At 35.8% G+C, this 21346-nt stretch overlaps 1 protein-coding gene across 1 annotated transcript in view; it reads right to left on the reverse strand.

Moving 5' to 3' along the window:
- PRKN (parkin RBR E3 ubiquitin protein ligase) overlaps nt 1-21346 on the reverse strand; it is a 491539-nt gene that overhangs the window by 379059 nt on the left and 91134 nt on the right. Inside the window, exon 4 of the mRNA XM_031049876.2 lies at nt 18272-18355. Within this exon, the coding sequence (XP_030905736.2) occupies nt 18272-18355 (84 nt within the window). The remainder of the gene's footprint in view (nt 1-18271; nt 18356-21346) is intronic.

A 21346-nucleotide genomic window follows, 5' to 3' on the forward strand; every position in this document is an offset into this window, starting at 1 on the left:
ACATAAATACAACAAAAGCATTCCTACTGCTACCTAAATGTCAGAGAGCAGTCTTCTGTTTCTTTTTATACTTAAAGTTCATGCCCAGCGGTTATTGTAACATTTGTAGCTGAGAAACTAACCCTAGGCTCTGCTCCTGTCATTGGCACTCCTTTCTGTTAAGATGATCTCCATTCAAGAATATTTCTTTTCTACTTTAGGTCCCCAACACAATCAAACCTCTCTGGATCTCCTGCAATTCATAAACTCTATGCTTGATCATGATATCAATACATAAACACTCTTCCAAAGTGCAGCTGACTTCCCTAAGCATGAAAACCTTTAAAATGTTGGTCACTTCAACTGTTCAACTGTTACCAGTGCTAACAGGAATCTTTCAAAAGCAGAATCACTACATGCAGACAATATTTTTGGCCATATATATATTAAAAAAAAAGAAAAAATAATTCTTGAAGTAGTTTTTCTATTTGAAAGAGAAGATCCCATGGAAAACTCAGCACCTGATCTCAGACCTACATACTCAGAACTGCGTTAGAATAATCAACAAGAATGAAAGAAAATGATGCCACCAATACCAGTATATTTTATATACATTTCTACCTAAGTTTCCCCACCCTTACACTTCAAAATCCACAGAATCTCTGCAGAAGGCCAGCGTGGCAGCTCACAGATGTCATCAGAAGCGTGAACTTTGAAATAAGTGCCTTTATGGGATGCAAGGAGAAAAACAGATACCCCAGGACAGATCAAATGTCAGAGTAAGCCTTGTTAAAAAAACTATTGATAATTAAGCTGACCTCAAAAATAAGTTGAAACACCTTTTGATGTGAAGAATGACAGTGTAGTGCTGATACATTACATGTCAGTTTATAAGCATATATTTAATCTGGCAAGAGACTAAAGCAGCATAAAAATGTAGAAGAAATATGAGCATCTCTCTAAAAGTCTGCTTTCTGACCAAACCCCACTGCCCTTCTCAAAATGCCTCTGGCTAAAAAGAATAAAGATCTGTTACTCATGAGGAAAGCTCTTTAGGATGATTATGCTTTGCCAGCTCTTCACTGAGGCTCTCAGAGTAGGCTTGGTCTCAGTCAATACATTAACTTTGACCTGTATGAATAACAGGGGAGGGAATAAACAGTTTAAATTATTACATTTTTGAGACAAACACCAGTTTTGGGGCAGAAATGTTCCTCTCCTGCATTTTTCCAAACTTTCTTTTCTGTTCAACAGTAACAATTGCAATCTAAATGTGTCCAAGTGACTAAAATACACACAGTATTTTAGAGAAATATCAACATATCTTTACAATATCTCTTTTTTATTCTTAGCCAACATTATTTAAAGTTCATGCAAGAAAAACTTATAGAACTATACAGTTTTGTTTCTTTTTCTCAGAGTCAAAACATATTCACCATTCATTTGAGGATATAAAAACCAACTTGTTGCACAGAAAATATCCGCAGAGATAGCTTATGATATAGCAAGCATTTTGAGTTTAGTGAGATTATGGAATGGGGAATGTACATGCTATTCAAAATTCCTTATAAAACCTAATTTTTTCATCCTGTCCAAGTCACTTAAAATCAAGTTTTAAGCACCTAATATATTTAAACACTCATGGTAAATGATTTTAATACATTTTTAAAGGCTACAAAATAGATACAACCTCTATTCTCACCCTACCCATACCTCATACTTATCCATATTCTTAAAAAAACAACAGCAATAAACCCAACAAATAACCACCCAAAACAAACAAAAGCCATAAAACAACACCCCCCAAAAACATCTAACCAAAACAACAAAAAAAAAAAACAAGAAAAAAACCCCAAAACACCCCCCACCAAACAACTCACAAGCAAGGAAAAAAGAAACAATCCTTTGTTTGCATATTTATTCCTTTTGCAAAGGAAATATTTCTATGTTTCATTTTTTCCAGAATTCACTGGAAGAATAACAGAACTATTATTAAAAAATTAGTAACAGGACAGCCATAGCTACAACTCAGTTTTAATATTCAGACTAATTCAACATAACCAAGATTATAATAATGGTTGAAAAGCATTTGCTATCTGTTTCTGAAGGAGCCATAAGTTCTTATATGTGATTTATACCAACCTGGTTGCTTTTGTACAATGTTGCATACAGCTTACATATCATCTCCACTACAAAAAAAACCTAACAAGTATTACTTTTCAGTTAATAATTTGTATTCAAACCTAAAAAAAAAGAAAAAAAACCCAAAACCACAAAACCAACCAAATAAAGTTAAGTTCAAATAACTGCCATGATGGGCTATTAACTATAAAAAGCTGCAACATCTGGCCTCTGATGCAACGTGCAATTATAGTTTTGTAGGACTTCTGTGATTAAAAAAAGGTAGCGAGAAACACACTGCCTATTGTGTTATTCTTTCATTGTCTACTAGACAAGACAGTGCACAACTGCCTTGGGAATCTCTTTGCAGCTGCTGCCCACACAGTGCTACCTCAACCACCCAGGAAAGGACTCCATCTGAAAGTGACTTTACAGCAGCATTTGTCGTTTGTTTTCCTTGTCTAAAGGCAGCCACACACCATACTTGCTTCATTTCTCTGCAAGCAGTGGCTCAGTCTCAAACAATCCTGTCACTAGTTCTGCTGCCATTCCTTCAAATAGCAATATTTTCATAACATAGATTGAACAGGACTCCCCAGCATGATCTAGCTCTTCTAGCACCCATTTTCTCATAGTATAGATAAAGAAATATGAAGGCTGTATGGCATCAGGGCTCATTAGAAAATTACTCTTTGCCTAGAATGTTACCCTGTAGTGGAATCAAAGGCCCTATAGACATTTAGCCAATCACCAGAACTCCTTAACTAACATCACAGGTACTATAATGTCTGTGGTGTACAAAGATACAGTAAAATCATTGTAAGCAAACAACTTCTCAGTGAGAATGGCTATGCTTTCATATAAAATAACCTGAAAAATGTTCAACTTCCTTACCCTGGATGTTCACCATCCTTCCCTCTCTTTGCTCCTAACTTATTTTATCAGTTTTTTGTTTAGAAGTACAATTTCTGATCAACACTAACTTCTGGGGTGAACCAAGACTGCAGTTGTCAGGAAGATTAAATTACCTAGCCCAGCCTCCAGAGCCCAGCCTAAACTGTTCTGTTGAATTTGTTCACCAGGTTTTAACATTTATAAAACATTTTGGTTTGGAAAAGCTCTTTTGAATTACTTGAGACACAGAAATCTCAATTTCAGAGTAGCTACTTAGGATGTATTATAGTAATCATATCCTGAACATTAGTGCTGATTTCTAGGACTTAAACTTTCCAGTAAGCCTCTTTTAAGGTAGAATTCAACTGCCTAAATTTGTTACCAAGTGTTTCCTGTAGAGAATCAGTCTTTTGAGCTTAATTTCCTCTGGCAATCAGACTTGAACTTTTATGTGAATGTAAACCACAAGAAGGGTTCAAGGAGACAAGAAACTCAAATACTATCTGATATCAGATCCTCAGGCTGTATTTCTTATGGCCCAAAAAGTTGTTTGCAATTACAGGTTAGATTGACTCGTTTTGTTTCCAACCATTTTAACAAGCACTTGGGGTAAAGATCATGGCAAGTACTCAAAATGACTAGAGGATAAATTTGAAATGCCTAAGAAACAGGACTCCATGCTTGATCTGTAAACATTGCACAGGTGACGTTACGTTGTAAGGTCTCCCATAGAGGAGAACCTCAAGCTTCAGAGAAAATCCCACAGAATTAACAAATCACAAAATGTTTAAGTTCTACATAACTACATAAGTTCTTTAATTGAATGTTACTTTTCACGAGTATTCTGCATGACACCATTGCCATGGTCTAGTCTGTAAATATTGCTGAGTTTCTGCTGTATATACAGTAGATTCACATCCATCTAATCTTATTAGAGCTGAAACATTTAAATTTTGTCCATCTCTTAATATTAAAGGAACTGGTCAGGTTCCAAGCTTAAAATAAATAATAATAGTTAAAAAAGTATTTTCAACCCAACAGCCATCTTAAGTTACTTTTAGTTCTAGGTTTTCAGCCTTCAGCTAACATCATCAATGTCTTAGAGCTTCACATCTATCTGTTAACCATATAGATGATCTACAAGTCTGTAATGTAGCTGAAAGGAAATAGTGAGACACCTTTCATTTAGCACTAAGGCTGCCTCAGGTGGAGCATTAGTATTTACATGAGGATGCTGGGCAGACAGAATTAGGCTGCAATATTACAGGAGTGGCTCTTTGTCTCATCTCTGTATCTCACCTCTGAAAAATTTAATGGCTTGTTCTGTCATTTTTTTTCTATGCCTGCCATAGATCAGAATACGAATGAAGACAAACGAGGCAAGACACTGCCCAGCTACATTGGAAACAACGAAAGGAGAAGAGGGAGAGTATAGCAAAAGCGTTATTTTGTCCCTTGGAGGTTCTTACAGGTTCTAGATGTTCTTGAAAGTTATAGATGGCTGCAGTAAATGAAGTGAGCTGAGGTGACAACCAACCAAAATCTACAAAAACACTACATCAAAAAACACTAAAAAAACCTCTTCCTTTTTGCTAATATCACACTGCAAAACTCACTGAAATCTTAGCCATAAACCAAATTTGTTCTCTGGCATTTAGTGTTCTTTATATATGTATTCAGTATATACAGATGAGCTAGATACAACATACATGTAAGATGACCTAGAAGAATGTAAGAACACAAGTCTCAGTGGGAATTCCATTGTCTCCTCTATACTTGTTAGGAAAAAAAACAAAAACTAAAACAAAACCAAGCCAAAACCCCAGCATTTGCATTGCACTCTTATCTATACTTTCTAGCATAAGAAATCTGAAAAAAAATGCAGAAGGTAAAAAAAAAAAGTCATTTAAACTTATTTCATGTGCATAGCAGTACAGAAGTGGCCAACATCTACCATTAATTGACAACACACTACCCGATCTGAAAATCCATTTTCTGTTATTACAAGCAGAAAAATATGGACATTATTTCTGAGATGATTTAATAAATAGACATTATCTAGTGCAGATGGCTGTTTGCACAGGTTTAACACAATGCTGATGGTGTCTTAATACACCATTTTCACTAAAGTGAATTAATCTCATTTTCGCAGCAAGCCACTATCTATTTACACTGCCTGCATTGTAAAAACAAGTAGCACAAACCCCAAAGTATTGTTTTTTTCCCCAATTTAAAAAATTATGTCCAGGGAGAATACAGCTACATCCACACTAACAAACAGCTTATTGTTAAAGAATATCCAAGAGCGTTTCTGGGGGACTGAGCAGAGTAATCCATACAGCTGCAGTGTTAGCAAAGGTCCCTGATATGTTATGGCTGGAGCCATTTCTCACAGGCATTGTTAAGGAGCAGGCACACTCAGGCACATTTCACAGTGTGTGGCTGGCCTCCCTGTTTAGGGTACTGCCAAAACTACTAGCTATAGATAAGCTACGCTGTGTCCTATCTAGCTTTCAGACATGAGGAATTTTACCAGCTCATGTGATGTTGGGGTCTGGCTAAGAACAGTAAGCAGGGCATGGTTTGTATCTCCTTCTAATACCAGAAACACATTTTCTTTCTAGGTGGCAGTATTTCCTGCTCTGATTTCCAATAGCCTTCTGACCAGACAGTTGACTATGGACGGGACACCTCTACCTTTCTCCATGGTAGAACACTTCCTACTCCCAGGATTCATTAAGTAGATTTCTACCAGTAGAAATAGCTGTCAGTCTTGTATACCTGGGGACCTGAATCAGGCTCTAGCTAAAGATTCCTGACAGGTACCCTGAAACTCCCCAGTCCAAACCCAGACAGGCAGCATATCCAACCTAATGTTGCTAAGAACAATCTGACCTTCTCTACAAGCATGAGCAATATGTAAAAAATCAATACAGAACACAACTTCATGCAAGAATAAGCTTTTTTTCCCCTTAAGAGATATTTTCACTACAATATGCCATCTCCTAGGTAACCCGCGCTTCTCTATTCTGAGACTCCCCCAATCACAGCATCTTTCCTGAAAACAAAGTGAGAAACAAGCCCTCAAGAGGTATGTTCCAGGACACAAGTTAATATATTCAAAATTATCATCTGACACACAGTTTGTAGCCTTTAAAATAAAGGCACCACATGTAGCAACAGGAGAAAGTGTTACTTTAATTGCAGTGGCAAGCATTACACTAATGCACATAGGTTACTTGTTTTTAAGAGGTTCTAACAGTCTTCTAATTTTTGCCATTTTTTTTTTTGGGGGGGGGGGAATGGTGAGAAGAAGTTGGGTTGAGTTGGTTTTGTGTCTGTTGTTAGCCCTTTTTTCTTTTGAGAGAGAGAGAGAGCAAGAATGAGAGAGAGAGAGAAGGTGGTGGGGGGTGGTATAATACAGACTCAATATTTTCCAGCATGGTGGTTCTCCATATATTTTGAATATTTATTTCTATATATTTTCAAAAGAATAATCATGACTTTTACAGCTGCTTCAAAAGCTATGCATTTTAAATTGAAGTTTAACTTAACTGCCCGGATTTATTAGGTCAGCTTTCTCAGTTAGAAAAACCTGTTGTAGAGGATTCTTACAGAGTTCCAGCTATATATATACACTTCAGAAAAAACTGTGAATTACAAGAATTAAGTTACCACAGCAAATCCTTATTGACAGGTTAGCAATCCTGCAAGCAATGCATTATTGCCTACCGGTGTTTAAGATAAAGCTTCCAGAAATCAATCTGTTTGTGGGTGCCACTTTCAACAGACATAAAAGTCGCAGCACCTTTATTAGATATCTCCACAGTGAATTTTGTTCTTTTCCCTCTTTAGAACCTCAAATTCACATGGGGCCAATATTTTTGTTTGAAAAAAAAAAAAAAACAGATACACACAGCTTCTCCTAACAGCAGTGTAACATGGGTGCTTGCTGAGAAGTTATTTCTTGGTAATTACCACACAGACACCAGAAGTATATGACTTTCTTAAAAGCAGAAGGCACTAAAACATTGATGAAATCTGAAGACTCCTGTGCCAGCTGTGATGTCACAATGGTGAGATAGCAGGAGCACAAACAGCTTTATGCATCAAAAGAACAAATGCCACTTTTCACTAGAGCATTCTTTCTCCTTCTCCTAGGGACAGCTTAAGCCCTAGCAGCTTTTAAATGTAATTTTCAACTACAACTTTTTTAACTGCAATTTTTAATTTAATTTTTATTGTTTTGTGTTGTGCATATACACTTCAGTAGCATGATGGAAGAACTGAAGCATTTGATTTCAGAATGCCTCAAACATTTACTGAAGTCCCAAAAGAGCTGCTATGATATATTGTACAACTGATCAGCAGACTTATTATTCAGAGACATGAGATTTTACAAAGACGTGAAAGAGAACTCCTACAACACATAATGTCAAAACCATGGATAATACGCTTTTAAGCTGTTGGAAATTTGTTGTTTTGGTTTTTTTTAAACTGTATTTCTAACCCTCCATTGTCCTGAAGCAAGAGGAATACCTTACTTCTATACATCCTCCCAGCAAACACATTGAAATGCTGAGTATTTCTAATGACACTACAAGCTTCACTAAGCCAGTTTTATTTATATAGTTAATTAATATTAATTAAAATTAATGTCCCAATGGGGGACGTACTTAAAGCGTAGAGCACTGTTAACTTCAGCAGACTATTTGTATATTTGAAGCTACATATATAGTTTAAGTATCTTCCTTAGTCGTGCTATTAAGACACAAAACAAAATCATTGACATTCATTAACACAATTTAAACTTTCTAGACTCAATCAGTCAAAACAACATTTTATTAATACCTGACTCTTCTGAGCTAGAAAAATATGTTGTATACTGAAGACAACCACATTCGCTTGGCCTCATTTAAATATACTGCTATTAGAATCCAGGAATTTCTGGCAGCAGTTATTCAAAAGCTGCCCCACCATATTAGCATGAGACAGAGCCCTGTAGCATCTGTAGATCTGTAGCAACATTTCCAACACAAACTACCTTGCAGCCCCTGGTGAGACCAGCTTACAAGTGATGGCACCACATTATCTAATACCAGCACATCTTATAATCACTGCATACTTATTTTAAATTTAGTTCTGATTTGTAAATATGGGCTTATTTCATAAGCTGCCCACACAGAAGACAAAGAGCTTACAAACAGATCCCAAACCAGTTACAGGCACAATTCCCTTGAAATAACTAGACCAAAGGCAGAGAAGGCAATTGTTAAATAAAACCTAACACCTTCACATTTTAGAATCTCAGACCAGAACATTGAGCATGGAAACCATAGGTGGGAAACAGATTTTATGCCAGGGTAAATTTTATAGCAGTTTTTAGATTTAACAGAATATTTCACACAATGTGTCAGCCTGCAAAATGACACAGTTATTAAACACTCAATAACAGTACTTACCAGATGTGAATTGTGTTCTTCCATATAAATGTTGCCTGACATTTGAGGAGAGACTCCTATATAACCATACTGTACCCTAGCAAAATCACCTTCATCTGGTTTGATTGCTGATAGATGATTGCAAGAACATGTTGCATGCTTGAGTGGAAATCCAATGTTTCAATCATCAGTAATGAATTTGCAACAGCTTCAGAGAGGAGCATATTGTTTATATGTCATGCAGTGAACAATAAAAGATTCAGTGAAAGCGTTACTGAAATTCATTGAATTATAAAAAGCTATCCCTGAACACATCAGATGTACTGCCACAGCGCATGCAAAACAACATAGCAAACAAGCTGTATTTGAAAGAAAATGCAGTTTGATTTGTGAAACAAGGAGCAGAGTAAGCACAACGTTAGGGGTTGGAACTGACTCTAGTGTATCTTCTTGAGGTTTTTTTTCATTCATAGGTTTCAATTACTGCTTGCCAGTTTGATTAAGATCCCTGAGTGCCTGCATATTTTCTAAAATTCTAATAGATCGAATACATGAACAGTATAATCACCTCCAAATAATATGTAGAAATGACTTGTTGAGCAACATACAACAGAACTGTAACGCTGGTCTCACTACTAGACTCCAGACTATATTATGGTAGTAACATCGCAGCCAGAGTGACACCTTCCCACATTCCTCCCTGTTATAAGAATACAATATACTGAACTGGGATTCCTCCTTCCTTTGCAATCTTGCTTGGTGTAACTAAGGCTTAACAAATACATATATTGGTCTTATTTACCCTTTATATCGCAGTCTGATAAATCTGTCTTTCTTAAGAAAGCTGTTCTGGTAACATCTGGCCATTTCACCACACCAGATCAAAGAACAAGCCATCCAGCCAAATCTCTCATCTCTAATAGGAAGTTAAGAGTAGCTGCTTAGGATGTGTGTGAACAAAACAAGACTTCAAACCAAAAACCACCAGAGAACAAAACAAAATAGTACCTGCCCAGAACATGTTCATAATCTCCAGCAACTTGTTATTCAGACTTCCTAAACCAGGAGTATCTTCCCAGTTAACAGTTTTCAAGGTTTTGTTGTTTGGTGTTTTGTTTTCGTTTTTTTCTTCCATTGGTTTGCCATTTTTTGAATGCATTGTAATTTCCACCATGTATTGTGTTAAAGACTTCTGCAGTTTAATTATGTGCCATACAAAGAGGAATCTCCTTGTGGTTGTTTTGAATATTACAATAACTGAAAAAGGACACAGTATCAGGCCAAAATAGGTACATTATATCTTACAATGTTGTTAAGCCTTTAATGACAGCTAACTCAGCACAGGTACCAAATTAATCCCTTACTGCAGTGCATCATCAATATGTTTTACAGACATTTCTGGAAGCTAACGCTGTTAAAATTTTAGAGGGGCTTTTACGTTCAGTTTTGATTTGCAAATACTATCTACTTTTCATCACGGTCAATGGAATTATTACCAGAGCTGTAAATGATCTAGGATTTGGTCAGATGAACACAAACTGTGCTCTACTCACTTTCCATAACATCAGAGCCTCAACACTGAGAATCTAAAGGATGATACAGAAATGATCATTTATAAAACATTAACTGCTTCCTAAGTGAATCCAGGGCATAAAAAAAAAAAAAAATTGAAAAACTGTTGACTTGTTCACAGAAGGTATTTGTCTTGCCAAAACTCACCGATTCCTGTTACAGAACAAATCTTCAACTGACCTGAAACTGCCTCTCACCAACAATGAGGCATCTACACTATCTGAAAAAATTTTCATTGAGGGAAATGTGAAGTTGTGTACGAAACAACTGCTTATTCTTAAAATGCAATTTTTAAGGAGCAGGCAAAACCTAGCAGCTGAGCACAACCATGCTAAGTAACTGCTCATGTAAGACAGAATAAAACAATGACACCACTTTCACCTAAAAGCATGATTAATACTCATGTTCACAATATTAGGTTTTCTAGAACCGAACAACAGATGCAAAAACCAAGCAAATGAGTTTTATTCGCCCCATACCCTACCCACTTCAGTGGCAGTGTTAGCAACAGAAGAACATCAAAGAGCAGAGGATTTGTTTGAAGAAAGCGTTATAATATTCAGCATACTTTGTAGGATCTTATACAAATTAGTGACATTTCCAGACATGTAAACAGAAACAGTGGTAGCAATACACGCAAGATGACCTAAGCTTCCCAAGACACAGTACAAACAAATGAGTTCCTCTGGGTTTCTGAGAACCTATGCAAATTCCAGCTCATGAAAGGCTACTAGCAACTCTTTACTCCACTGGTGAGATCAGAAAACTCACAAGCAATTCCAAAGACCTGGCTTTATCTTAGGTTTAAAATTTTTATGGTGCCAAAAATAATGCATTGGTTAAAAAAAAACTCTTAAAGAAACAGCTAAAAAAATAATTTATAGATAACCAAATCTTCTGAATGATATTTATTGTTTGCCAGTGGTGAGTTTTGATGCCAACACTGTGAACCATCAGAAAATGTCTAATATACTGTGGCAATATTCTATTTCTATGCTGGGAAAGAGTGACTATGTGTTCACTTCAAAAAGAGTGGATAAATCTTAATTTTAAAAGCTTTATTTTTTATTTCCAAGATAAATAATTTAGTATTTTTGTCCTTATATAGAAATAATTCTATTTTGGAATTGGGTTTTTAGCCTATTATTGACTTTTCTGTACTGAGAAGTGGAATAGCCGAATTTATAAAGGAAAAATTTATCTATTCCAGAATAAGGTTGCTTTGGGAACAACTGTTAAAAAAAAAAAAAGTCTAACTATAGTTTCCAAAAGAGGTAACTGAATAGAAATGTAGACTTGAGATGATTTGTAACTAGTGTGAAGAACCCCAAAATATGTTAAAGAAATTTAAATGCTAAGAGAAGTCAACCACCTAGGGCTTGGGTTTTTTTTTCCCCACTAATCAAACATTTGAGGTATTTTTAATTTTTAATTGTGATTAAGTACCTCAATTTAAAGGCCCAGCAAAAATTACCATAGTATAATCACATTACCATTGCACACTATTCCTAAGTCCCACAGGTATTGTTTTCAGTGCTGTTCCCCCTCCTCATTCCTTCTTAGAAAAATGCATTGGTAGCTAAACGAAAACACTCACATTTAGAGATAATTTAATATAGAGATTTACATGAACAAAACCACATCACACCATCATTTAGGGCAGCTTTATATGAGGTAATCTAGATAATCACAGGCATATAAGGCTGATACCAACCCTTGATAACATAAATAGCTAATATGATACTTGATTAATAAAAGAAGGATGTGTAATTAATGTCAATCAACAAGGATTTATGGTAACTAAACCCCATTAAACTAACCCAACACTTTTATGAGATCACAAATTTAGTGGAACAACATAATAGCATGCTGCAACTTACCCTGATGTGTGTTGCATTTGATACAGCACTGACATTTCGATTAAGAAACTAGAACATTATGAGATCAGTCTTAGGTTTAACTGATATGGTTCAATATGTAATTGAATCACCAACTGTCTTCTTTTCAAGGTGGTCTTGCAGTGATCACCTTCTAGACCCATGCTATTGAAAACATTTTTTTAATGATCTGGAAGAAAGCAAACTATTTCCTCAAAGTTTCCAGATGGCAAAAAAATCTGGGAGATTCACACACAAAGCCACATGAACAGCTTACTTAGCTGAGATCAAACACATAATGTACATTTTAAAACAGCCAAAAATAGTCACATCTATAGAAGCAAGGGTCATGCATACAGGAGGGAATCTGTCCATGGAGACAGCAATTTTAAGTGACTGAGGTTTTTTGGAGGATGAACTTTAACCCTCAGGAATTGCATTACAGTTAAACTATGTAATAAAAACACTGGATATCAACACAGGTAAGCAGACTGTAGCATCCCTGTAATTGCCACTGATAGCACTACTGTTATAACTGCACCTTACCCTGATGTGTGAAAATGTTGAAAATTGGTAGAAGTACAGCAGATAGCTGAATGAATGAGTAAGGACTGGTAAAATGAAGTTTTTCTGCTTAAGTTTCTGAACATTAAAGGAATGGATAAGGTATATCCAAACTTCAGTCTATGGATACCAACATGAGAAACAGAGGAGTTTTCATAAAGGAGATTACATAGTACGTTTTTTTTCCTAGTTTCAGCTTCTAAAATTTGTACATTTTAACTATTAATATGCATTTTAGACAGGCAAGGTAATTAATTAGTCACATAAATCAAGGGAGAGTTTTCTTGTTTAATTCTCCACTAGCTTTAAGTCAAGGAGATAGGTTTTCCTAGATTACATATTCTTACTCAAAAACAATCAAACCACCCCCCCAAACAAACAAAAAAAAATGAACCAAAACAAAACAAAAAAAAACCCTAAAAACTATTACTTCGGGAAAGGCTCCTAACTTTTGTTATACAGGACATTAGGCAAAGTCATCAGAATGTTCCTTAGCATTAGAACAAGGGGTATTAGGTTTACACTAAAACAGGGGATATTCAGGTTACATATAAGGAGGAATTTGACCATGAGATTGGTGAGGCACTGGAACAGGTTGACCAAAGAAGTGGTAAATGCTCCATCCCTGGCAGTGTTCAAGGCCAGGTTACAACAGAACCTTGGGTGACATGGTCTAGCGTGAGGCATCCCTGCATATGGCAGGTAGGTTGGAAGTAGATGATCTTAAGGTCCTTTCCTGCCCTAACCATTATACAATACTATATCCATTAATCACTTCTCACACATGCCTGCCAATTACACACTTAGAAATCTGTGTTGCAAAAAATTGCCTCAGAGGGTGTTTTGGGCTTCATACTTTGTATCTCAGCAATTCCTAAACAATTGCATAGGACCAAAGAGGATCTTGAAATGCTAGTGCACATACTAGACTGCCGTAACAAATTATATTTGGGATGCAACTGCTCAACATGGAAATAAAGGAGGAATAAAAGACAACTGATACTCACTGATATTTTACTTTATTCGTGGTTTTGTGGGGTTTAGACTTTTGGCATTATTTATTCACTTTTTTGTTTGTTGGGTTTTTTGGGGGGAGAGGTTGTGGGGTTTTTTTAAGCATGTGGTATCTGATCTGTAATGCAAAGGCAAACTAATATAGACAGCAAGAAAATAAAAGAAAGTCACAGAGTTTCTTGGTATTAATAAATATTTCAGGATTCTTGGACTTACTCATAGCAATATTATGACCTTGAAAATAGGGGCCAAGGACAGACAGACATGGTATGGTTCATTTCACAAGCAGCAAACAACATCACTGTGCACACAAAAAAACCCCAACAATATATAATATAGCAATGTATCAAAGCCTTCCTATAATGAGATTATAGGTCTTTAGTCAGCTACAATTGCATTCTGATAAAAATCACTGAATTTACTCTACTTTTGATACTCTGCTACAAAAGAGAATCTCTGCTATAAAACAGAATTTATTTCTCAACATAAAATGAGGTCTGAGCTGATCAAAGCAAAATGAGATTTAAAAAAAATGAAGTATATTTTATCTGAACAGTGATATTTGAGAACAACAACTTTGGATGCTCGAAAGGGAAAAAGAAATTATTTGGTAAACTGTATATTTAAATAATCCAGTTGAATGCTATTCCCTTGATTGCTTAGTCCGACCTATTCCAGATGAGCACAGACTCCCTGTGGAACAGGCTGGCTATGAAAAGCTTACATAATACTGCTGCCCTCAGTGCTAAACCTAATGATGGCAAACTCACAGGAGAAGGAAACATGACATGTTCAAAAATTTCAGTATAATAAAATTGCAAGATTCAAATCACAGGAGGAATGTGGAAAAATAACAGGAAAAGAGACATAATGAATAAAAAAAAAATTTAAAAAACCCACAACAAATCACCAAAAAAAAAAACCAACACCAAAACACAAAACATAACATGCTTCCTTTGCAAACACTAACTCCAAACATACACTGGAACAGTGAACAGTGAGGCTACTTTACAGTAGAATCCAACTGCTTAAAACCCTGTATGATGACTATATACTAATCGTATGTGTTTTTAAGATGAGTGACTGCACAGGAAAAAATCGTTGCTGTGGACACAGGAGATTGCTATAGAGCTTGTTCAGAAGAGTATACCGATATTTAAGGAAACCCAGTCCTTAGAGGTGATCGATAAGGTCATAGAAGTTATGTTGCTCCTTTTAGAAACACTTTGCTGAAAACTAATATCTTTTGGGGACTGAAAAAGAGAAAAATGCTATTCGGTTATAATGATAGACAGTTGAGGCAGTCTTCACCAGGAATAAATAAATCAAGGTAACAGTACTGAGACATAACCTGGGATAGAAGTACATTTTTATTTCCATTAAAATAATTTTAATTTTTCCTTATTCACAATGGCTTAAGCCATATATGACTTATAGGCCTGTTTAATCCTTCCATTATTGTTTCTTAGATTTTAATGTCTACAACTCCTTCTGCACACCAACCGAGAATCTGAAGAACATTTCACAGGTTCATGAAGTTCAAAACAATTTACCCTATATTTTGCATTGGAGACATTACACTGTTTCAGAAACTCACATATGCTCACTTGAGTGCAAGTCTGATGTGGAGCTCATTTCTGTGAAATCACTACTTCAGTGGTTTACAGTGGTGCTACAGCTCTGTCTCTGCCTGCCTACAAAAGAGCTATATTATTTCTGTGACTCTTGATGACTTTTGAATAGCATGAGCTTACGAAGAGAAGGAAAATGTAATAGCATTTTTACACACAGAAGTAGAAGAAACTATTCTTTTTACAATTAATTCAATGGACATTGAATTCTACATTAGTGATATTTTGCAAAGATTTTTCTTTTTATCTTGGAAAATGCACTGTGATCTCACTATTACAATTTAAGCATTGATTTGGACGGAGAAATTACATAAAACAGTTCCAACATTATTTGAAAGTCTTACAGATAGCAAACAAAAATGGAAAATTTTGATGAATTACTTCAAATACTCCACTGGATCACCTTTACAAACCCAGTTCTCCTTTAGTGCAAAGAGAATAAGTTCATTTCTCTCTTTTTAGGGGAGAAGAATAGGAGCTTGTTCACATGACTCCTTTCTTTAAACATAGCAGTAAACTTTGCTCTTTGGTTATGCAGCCATTTGGAAATGTTTCTAGTCAAAGAATATGCTGGCTGACAAAAATGGAGAGTTAAGTTTCCTCCTTTAAAGAATTCTATCGTTTTAGAAAATAGCCAATAATTAAAAAAGAGGACAATAAATACCTGTTGTTTCAGTTCTTCACAATTTTGTGACACTGAAATTAGAACTACATTCCTGTAGGAGGGAAAAAATGGCTCTTCATCTATAGAACAAGATTTCATCTCCCTCTGTCTACATCAAACTTTCTTCCCCTATTTGGGGGATTTGTTTATTTAGAAATAGGATGAGAGTAAATGGCCTCAGGTCGCAGCAGGGGAGATTTAGACTGGATATTAGGGAAAACATCTTCACCAAAAGAGTTGGCAAGTATTGGAACAGGCTGTCCAGGGAAGTGGTTGAGTTACCTTCCCTGGAGGTATTTAAAAGACATACAGATGTGGGACTTGGGAACATGATTTAGTGGTGGACTTGGCAGTACTAGGTTAACAGTTGGACCTGATGATCTTACAGGTCTTCTCCAACCTAAATGATTCTATGATTTAAGCTGTAACTAAATCATGCTTGTGTAAAAGCAGTATCTGGAATTTCAGAGAACCATGCCTGTTTCCATGGCCTTTGAGTTGCCCTTTCCAAAGAATACAGAGAATTATAAGAAAAAGCAAACAAGCACTTCTGAAAACCCAGAGCCTGGAGCACTGCTGGTGCTCTGAATCTTTTTGCTAGGTATTATTTCTCCAATAACAGCCTCACACCTGTAGTTTGGATGGTCTGAAGCTGTATTTGCAACACATGCCTAAAACAGGTTGTCTCTTGATTTTTGCTCAGTGATGCCTTACTGAAAGATAACACTGATCCTTGGCTCTGTTAAGTATGCAACTTGTCAGAGGCATTGACAGCAACTGGAGTCATGAGACTTAGTTGACTGGCTATCGCTTGTTTGCCACAGCATTAGATAGTTAAGATTGCAGTTTTATGGTCAGTGTTTCCTGGGTTCTCCCACCCTTCCACAAAGCCAGGATGATAAGTTGCTCCAGTTTCTGCTTTTCAGGGGAAAACACAAAACCAACCAAACACAATGATTCTGCGAGGGAATGTGTTGTAGCTCAAGAACCAAGGTTGCCAAATGGCATTATTTCAATATCTTTTTTCACAGAGATTGATTTAAGAAAAAGAAAAAAACAAACAAAAAACCCAAACAAAATCACAAGCAAAAAAAAAAAACACCATACCACATCAAAAAAAAAAAAACAAAACCCACTGTAAGTAGTCAGATGTGTTCTGGGAATCCCAGGATGTGACAAGACTGAGAATCTTGATTATGTGCTTTTGTGTACAAGGGTTCAAACTGAATACCTGTCAAAGAAACTCCTGTCCTTGCCAAAAGCACACTTTATCATTTTAACTTTCCTGTGTCTTTAAAGAAAACAGGAAGGACTTCTCCCCGGTGACGGCAGTAGCACAGTGACAATGAACAAGTAGCAAAAGGTGATCAGGCAATCAGCTCTTACAAATAGAGTAGTTCCTGAAGCATAACAGGCAGATACAGCCAATCTGCCCCAAGGCAAAGTGGTGCTTTCTCTTACATACCTAGCAGAGTATTGCTGAGAGAATAGCATATGTATGCCTACTACCTGCCACTTTCAAGAGTGGTTGAGCTACATGAGCAACTACTATATGGAGCACACTGAAAAGAAGAAGCCTGACAACTGCAAGACTTCAGTTTTTTGGCCATGTATGGAGACTACCATAAATCACATGCTGTTAAAACACGGCCAAGCAGGAGACACCTATGAACCTGCATAGATGTGTTACTTCACAACTGTTTTGCTGGGAAGACAGAGAAGATTGCGCCAGATCAAATGAGTGCCTGTGAAAAGGCACTCATCACCTCAATCTGCAAATATTGGATGAACAGAATCCTTTCATACATACAAAGTTTTGGGCTTATCTCTAAAAGCTACATCAAGAACAATCACTTCAAATTAGGCTTTTTTCTGATAAGGAAATACCTTTAAGACCTCTTTAGCATTAAACAATATCTAATGCATTAACAGATATAAGTTTACTGAAATAATTCTTTGAAAAATGTTCCTTAAGAATTTGAGCTACCTATGTTGCTTCTTACTTAGGTTTTTATCGATGTCACTTCAAGAAGCAAAGGAAACAATGATAAGCATGTAGGAGAACAGGTTGTAAAATAACTGGTGAGAAGAATCTACTTCTGTGGGCAAAGCCTGAAAATCTGATTTGAAAGATTTGATATGCAAGAAGGTGTGTATATTATCTGTGCCCTGAAAGCTTCAAATTTCTACAATATTTATAAAATAACCATGGACATAAATGTTTAAGTATTACATTCTGCATTTAATCTATGCATACTCGAATATCTAAGAGTTCTAATTCAGTGAAACAGATGATACACAATGATTTTCTCCTTCATTCCAAGCAGCAACTGACCAAGTTCCTCCCTTTTGCTAAACATTTGAGATATGTTATCTGATGCCAAACAGCTCTTCAGAAGTGTACCATACATCTCAGTTTACATCTACTTCTGCAATTCTAAAATGGTTAGAATTCCTACAAATACTTATACTTGTAAGTGCCACAATACTTGCATAAATATGACAAAATCTTACCGCTACATTTCCGTTGCACCTCTGGGACTGGCAAACACCTCTTATCCTATTGGGTATCAGCACATCATCCCAGCAAGATGGACCCTTCAAAATAAAACCAAAGCATATATAAAGCAAAGGCTTTAACCCACATAACAAGAAAACATATAAAAGTTGGTTTATTGCCACTTTTCGTAGCCCTAATTATTTTAAACTTCAGCTAGACAATTTTATTATGTTTATGCTGAAAAAAGCCCCATCAGATTACACGACAATATTCATCAGTAAACCTCAGTCACCGATGAAACCTACTACGTCTCCATCCTGAGGCTGAAACAGCAGATATATCTTTTTCCATCTTAAGACAGGGACTGACTTAATTCTGACTGAAAAAAAAAAAAAACCCACAAAACAACAAACCAACCACTACAAAGACTCATCTCCTGGTTCAACATTGTCTGCACTTTGGTCTGCAGCAGAGTAGGGAGGGAAAAAGGGAAAAAATACAATAATTGGAAGTAGAATACACAGTTAAAAAGACTGAAGCATAACACAGAAACAACAAAGCACAGAAAAGCTAACCTAGTCTAAGTATTTAATGGCTCTAATTTCACTGAAATCTGTTTCTGTTTTCATGGGCTGCTGCATTCATTTTCATCAATGTTGATAATGCTCTTAGTAAATGAATTAGACTTTTTGTCACCAGATAAAGCCTTTACCTAACCCTAATACAACATAATGAAAGTGTGCAGTGAAAATTCTTAGCAGATTACTGGACATTTACATTAGTATCAAGATTTGTCACTGTTAATAATAACTTCCCCCATGTCCCTAAAACACAATAAAAAAAAAAAATAGAAAATCTTTAAGCAAACTTTGCTTCCACTTCTTGAATATAAAGAATTTATGTGTGTATTACAAAACACAGAGTAAAGATTAATTATTCAGAATTGCAAACAATATGGTTAACAGGATAATTTATCAAAGAGGAATATTTAAATATATCTATGGCATAGATAGGAACATCTATTAAAATATTACCCAGCACAAACATTTTAAAATATGCTAGAAATTCTTAATAGTAATCTCATACCAGCTAATATTTAATTAATAGAAAATAAAAATTAATCAGAGAAAGAAATACTAAGCTACGGATATCCATATACATAGCAGATATGGACAACTAAAAAAATATTTGCTACTTGGATTACTCAGTGGTTAGGATAGTGTCACTACTCAGGAATAAAATGAAAACTTTACCCAGAAGAGAAATTATATGGCAGTCAAGACATTTAATTGCATTAGTGAAATTAATCCCTGCTTAAACCATGTTTGGATTACAAAGTAATCTAGTACCATATCTAGATCCATCTTGTTCATACTTCTGTATGAGGCATTTTCTCAGCATAGTGCAGATATGTGTGAGATAGGTTTGAACTAAGCTAGTAATATAAACTTGGCTATAGAAAGATAGATCCAGCCTACCTAAAAACCAGGTAAAACAGCTCTCCTTGCTACTGTCATAGCTGAAGTCCTGGCATTTGAGAATAGTAAAAAAGAGCTTGAACATCTGTAAATTGTATTGCAGACAAACACAGCAGTGACTACTGTTAGATTTGTCTTGGGAGAAAAACAGCTACAGTATAGTACAGCTAGTAAAAAGTAAGAATACTTGAAATTGTGGGAAATAAACCCCATCAAAAAACACCACAACAAAACCACAAATTCCCTCCCTCCCCAAAAAAAATAGCCACCACAAACAAACAAAAAAATCCAAATCAATTTCTTTTCCAACCCAAAATTGCATTGAATTATTCAAAACATTTATACAAATCAAGTTTCCCACCAGTTGTTCCAGTGGATTTTGACCTCTTGCAAAGTTGAGACTTCACAGGAAGAAGAGCAGAGCCTCCTTCAGGTATTGTGTAATGTACTTTTTCTTGTTTTCAACTCAGTAGCCAAAGGCTTAATTCAACACACCCCCATTTATTTGTTTTTTCCCCATGCTACCAAATGTTGCGTAGATCTCTAGCATACCTCTCAAGCAGTTTCCTTTCCATTCCTCATATGGATAAAAGCAGATTGACTAACATTTTACTCTTGACATTTAGACAAGAAACATGACACAGTATACAAGACTTAATTACATGCTGGACTAGTAAATAGGAAAACAGTCACTGGATTTATTTGTTCTTTTGATAATTTTTTTTATAATTATTAAAATGCAATTTGTTGGTGGTTACCTAGCACAGAGGCAGCATTTTGGTAAATTATTTATAATAGCTGCTATATGTCATTCCTGAATGTAATAGTTATCACAAAATCCATCATGTGCATATAAAATTCAAGTTTATCTTCCCAGTGCATATCCCTTAATATTAACATACATTAAATTCCATCTGCCACTTTGACACCAGATGAAGTCTGCATACCAAAGTCCACAGAGGGTCTTCTCATAGATGCTTCCTAGGCTTCCCCATACTGAGCCCATCTGTTTGTTCACAAGGATGAACCAGCTGTATACTCCATCCTCACCAAGTGTTTCTGTTATATAGGAATAATCTAGAGGACACATACGCTTTCTGCCCCTTTTATACTTTAAAAGAGCTCAGTAACAATTTTCATGTGTTGACAAGTTATAAGCTTTCTGCTTGCCTAATTGCATTTTTACATTGAAGGTGCTGGTATTAAGTGCTTATGTTGTTAGGTTTTTTTTTGGGGTGGGTATGGTTTTTTGTGGGGTTTTTGTTTTCTTCTCTCTAGGTTTTCTTGTGTTCTATTTTAAATTTCTCATTACTCATTTTCTGAAAGATGCATCCTTGATTCTAATAACATTTCCCCATCCTTTTTTTCTACTCCTATAATTTAGCCATGTTCAGTTCTTTTTAAGTTTTTGTGCTCATAATCTTTGATTCCAATAAAACTCCCACATCTCCTCCAGAGTTTTAACTCTTTAGCTGCCCTTTCTAGCTTCTTCTTAGCAAGCACTCTTTACTTATATGTATCTTTCTACAAATGAAGCACAATACTTGTGCCTTTCTCAGATTCTGGGAAGTTGCTGAATGTAAATATACTACAGTCATTCTAAAAGACTGG

Source organism: Melopsittacus undulatus, chromosome 3 (genome assembly GCF_012275295.1).
Source record: "Melopsittacus undulatus isolate bMelUnd1 chromosome 3, bMelUnd1.mat.Z, whole genome shotgun sequence".
NCBI classification, from domain to species: domain Eukaryota; kingdom Metazoa; phylum Chordata; class Aves; order Psittaciformes; family Psittaculidae; genus Melopsittacus; species Melopsittacus undulatus.